The sequence below is a fragment of the Corapipo altera genome, unplaced genomic scaffold (assembly GCF_003945725.1).
Source record: "Corapipo altera isolate COAL_440 unplaced genomic scaffold, ASM394572v1 61156, whole genome shotgun sequence".
Classification (NCBI taxonomy): Eukaryota; Metazoa; Chordata; class Aves; order Passeriformes; family Pipridae; genus Corapipo; species Corapipo altera.
The window spans coordinates 4,855-8,309 of NW_020885955.1; the positions used below are offsets into that span (position 1 = coordinate 4,855).

General features: G+C 57.4%; 1 protein-coding gene across 1 annotated transcript; it reads left to right on the top strand.

The window, feature by feature from the left end:
• Positions 1 to 1,133: 1,133 nt before the first annotated feature.
• LOC113940912 (otoferlin-like) lies at positions 1,134 to 3,372 on the top strand (the record flags this gene model as incomplete). Its single annotated transcript, XM_027632060.1, has 2 exons — positions 1,134 to 1,233; positions 3,150 to 3,372. Coding segments are annotated over 2 exons (323 nt in total), but the record flags the coding sequence as incomplete, so codon positions are not given.
• Between the last annotated feature and the right edge of the window lie 83 nt (positions 3,373 to 3,455).

Sequence of the window (3,455 nt, forward strand, 5' to 3'; positions counted from 1 at the left end):
TTCCCTGGGAAAGGCTGCTCCCAAAACCTCCCTTATTTCCAGCGTTCCTGGGAAAGGCTGCTCCCAAACTTTTTCTCTTTCCCAATCCCAACAGCATTTCCTGGGAAAGGCTGCTCCCAAACCCTCCTTCTTTTCCCAATCCCAACAGCATTTCCTGGGAAAGGCTGCTCCCAAACCTTCCCTCTTTTCCCATCCTAACAGTGTTACCTGGGAAAGGCTGCTCCCAAACTCTGCCTCTTTTCCAATCCTGACAACGTTACATGGAAAAGGCTGTTCCCAAACCCTCCTTCTTTTCCAATCCCAACAGCATTCCCTGGAAAAGGCTGCTCCTAAACCTCCCTCTTTTCCCATCCTAACAGTGTTGCCTGGGAAAGGCTGCTCCCAAAACTTCCCTCCTTTTCCAGCATCCCCTGGGAAAGGCTGCTCCCAAACTCTTCCTCTTTTCCCATCCCAGCAGCATTCCCTGGGAAAGGCTGCTCCCAAACCCTCCTTCTTTTCCCAATCCCAATAGCATTCCCTGGCAAAGGCTGTTCCCAAACCCTCCCTCTTTTCCCATCCTAACAGTGTTACCTGGGAAAGGCTGCTCCCAAAACTTCCCTCTTTTTCCAGCATTCCCTGGGAAAGGCTGTTCCCAAACCCTCCCTCTTTTCCAGCATTCCCTGGGAAAGGCTGCTCCCAAAACCTCCCTTATTTCCAGCATTCCCGGGAAAGGCTGCTCCCAAACTCTTCCTCTTTTCCAATCCCGACAACATTCCCTGGGAAAGGCTGCTCCCAAACTTTTCCTCTTTTCCCATCCCAACAGCATTCCCTGGGAAAGGCTGCTCCCAAATCCTCCCTCTTTTCCAACATTCCCTGGAAAAGGCTGTTCTCAAACCCTTCCTCTTTTCCCATCCCAACAGCATTCCCTGGGAAAGGCTATTCCCAAACCCTCCCCCTTTTCCAACATTCCCTGGGAAAAGCCTCTCTCCCATCTCCCCCTTTCCCCCTGTGCCGGGGTCTCCGCTCCGGGATCTCCCACCTCCTCGGGAGGAGAACGGGAGCCCCCAGATCCCGGGATAACTTTTTCCCGGGAGGCCCTTCCCTGGCGGATCCGGGTCCCTGGCGCCCTGAGCGGGGTGTCCTTTGCTCCGCAGGCTCCTGGGAACGTTCCGGATGGTTCTGCAGGAGGTGGTGCAGGAGGGGCAGCTGGAGGTGACGGACACGCTCATCGACGACAACAACTCGGCCACGCAGGTGGGACGGGGTGGGGGGGACAAACAGCTGCCTGTCCCTCTGTCTGTCTGTCCGTCTGTCTGTCTGTCCCCACCCCTGGGGGACCCTCTGGGGTTGGGGGACCCTCCCCAATCCCTGGATCCCCCAGCCCAGGGCTCCTGATCTGAAGGAACGAGGCGGCCGGGAATGTCCTGAGGGGAAAGGTGAAACTCGGATTTTCTGCGGCGTGGGAAGTTTGGGATGGGAGCAAACGGGGAGGGATCCGAGCGTGGGTGGGGGGGGAGCGCCACGGCCCAGGGATGGGGTCGTGGGATCCCAGAGTGGTTTGGGTGGGAAGGGAACCTCAAAGATCATTTTATTCCCAATCCCTGCCACGGGCAGGGACACCTCCCGCCATCCCAGGTGGCTCCAACCCGGCCTTGGACACTCCCAGGGATCCAGGGGCAGCCACAGCTTCTCTGGGAATTCCAGCCCAGCCCCTCCCCACCCTCCCAACCAGGAATCCCTTCCCAATCTCCCCCCCAAATCTCCCCTTTCCCACTGGGATCCATTCCCTGTGTCCTGTCCCTCCATCCCTTGTCCCCAGTCCCTCTCCAGCTCTCCTGGAACCCCTTTAGGCTCTGGAAGGGTCACTCCCTGTTCCCACCAGAGCTGGGAGGGATTTGCCCTTTGGGTTCCCAGCAGGATTCCGGGTCCCTTCTCCCTTTGCAACTCCAGGGGCTCCAAACCACCCATTCCCAGCCTTTGGTCCAGCAAACTTTGGGATAAGTTTGGACTGAGGGAGCCTCGGGAAGAGAGACCCCGGAGGGCAAGGCCTGGGATATCCCACGTGGAAAATGCCAGTGGGAATAAATGTGGGATAGATCCTGGCTGAGAGGGGCTGGGCTGGAATTCCCAGAGAAGCTGTGGCTGCCCCTGGATCCCTGGGAGTGTCCCAGGCCGGGTTGGATTCCTTGGGATAACGGGAGGTGTCCCTGTCCATGGAATGGGATGAAATGAGATATTTAAGGTCCCTTCCCACCCAAACCATTCCAGGATTCCCTGTTTCCCAGCTGGGCTCTGAGGCCCCTCCTCAGCCCTGGGTTAGTTCATCCCAAACCCACCGGTTTTGTCCTCGGGAATTCGTGTGTATTTGATTCCATCCATTGATTTTTCCTCCCCCTGTCACACTGAAAGCTCGGAAAAATCTGGGATCTCCTCCTTTGGAGAGTCCTGTTCCTTTAATCCCAACAAACCGAGGGAGAGCAGCCGGAGTTATTTCTCCCAGCATCCCAGATCTGCTCTCCTTGCGTTTTTTCCTTCCCTCCTCGGGCCCATTCCCGGTGTTTTTATTGCTTTAATTCCCTCTTCCCCCTCCGGGAACAGCCACCTCCTGCCTCTTCCCGATGAATCCACTCAGCTCTTCCCTGAATCCACTCAGCTCTTCCCAATGAATCCACTCAGCTCTTCCCAATGAATCCACTCATCCCTTCCCAATGAATCCACTCATCCCTTCCCAATGAATCCACTCAGCTCTTCCCAATGAATCCACTCAGCTCTTCCCTGAATCCACTCAGCCCTTCCCAATGAATCCATCAACCCTTCCCAATGAATCCACTCAGCTCTTCCCAATGAATCCACTCAGCTCTTCCCTGAATCCACTCAGCTCTTCCCAATGAATCCACTCAGCCCTTCCCTGAATCAGAGAAGGAGAGACTTTGGATGAGGGAAGGAGAGACTTTGGATTGAGGGAAGGAGAGACTTTGGATTGAGGGAAGGAGAGACTTTGGATTGAGGGAAGGGGAGACTTTGGATGAGGGAAGGAGAGACTTTTGCTGAGGGAAGAAGAGACTCTGGATGAGGGAAGGAGAGACTCCGGGCTGAGCCGGGAGCTGATGGAACAGGACCAGCTCCTCCCGGCTCCCGGGTTTTCCAGGTGCTCCCTCCCTTTCCCACAGGCCTCCCTCTCCATCGAGATCCGTTACCAGGCCCTGGAGGGGCCGCTGGGAGCCTGGAACGACAAGGAATTCCTGGAGACGCCCTCGGAGGGGGACGGGGGGGACCCCCTGGAGACCGACGGGCTCCTGGCCGGGCACCGGCGGGACCTGGAAGCTGCTCCCGGGAAATCCCGGCAGCTCCCGGACAGGAGATTCCGCAGGTACCGCCGGGGAGCTCGAGAGGGTGGGATGGGGCTGTGCCATCCCGGGAATGCTCCCGGGGCTGTGCCATTCCAGGGCTGTGCCATCCCGGGAATGCTCCCGGGG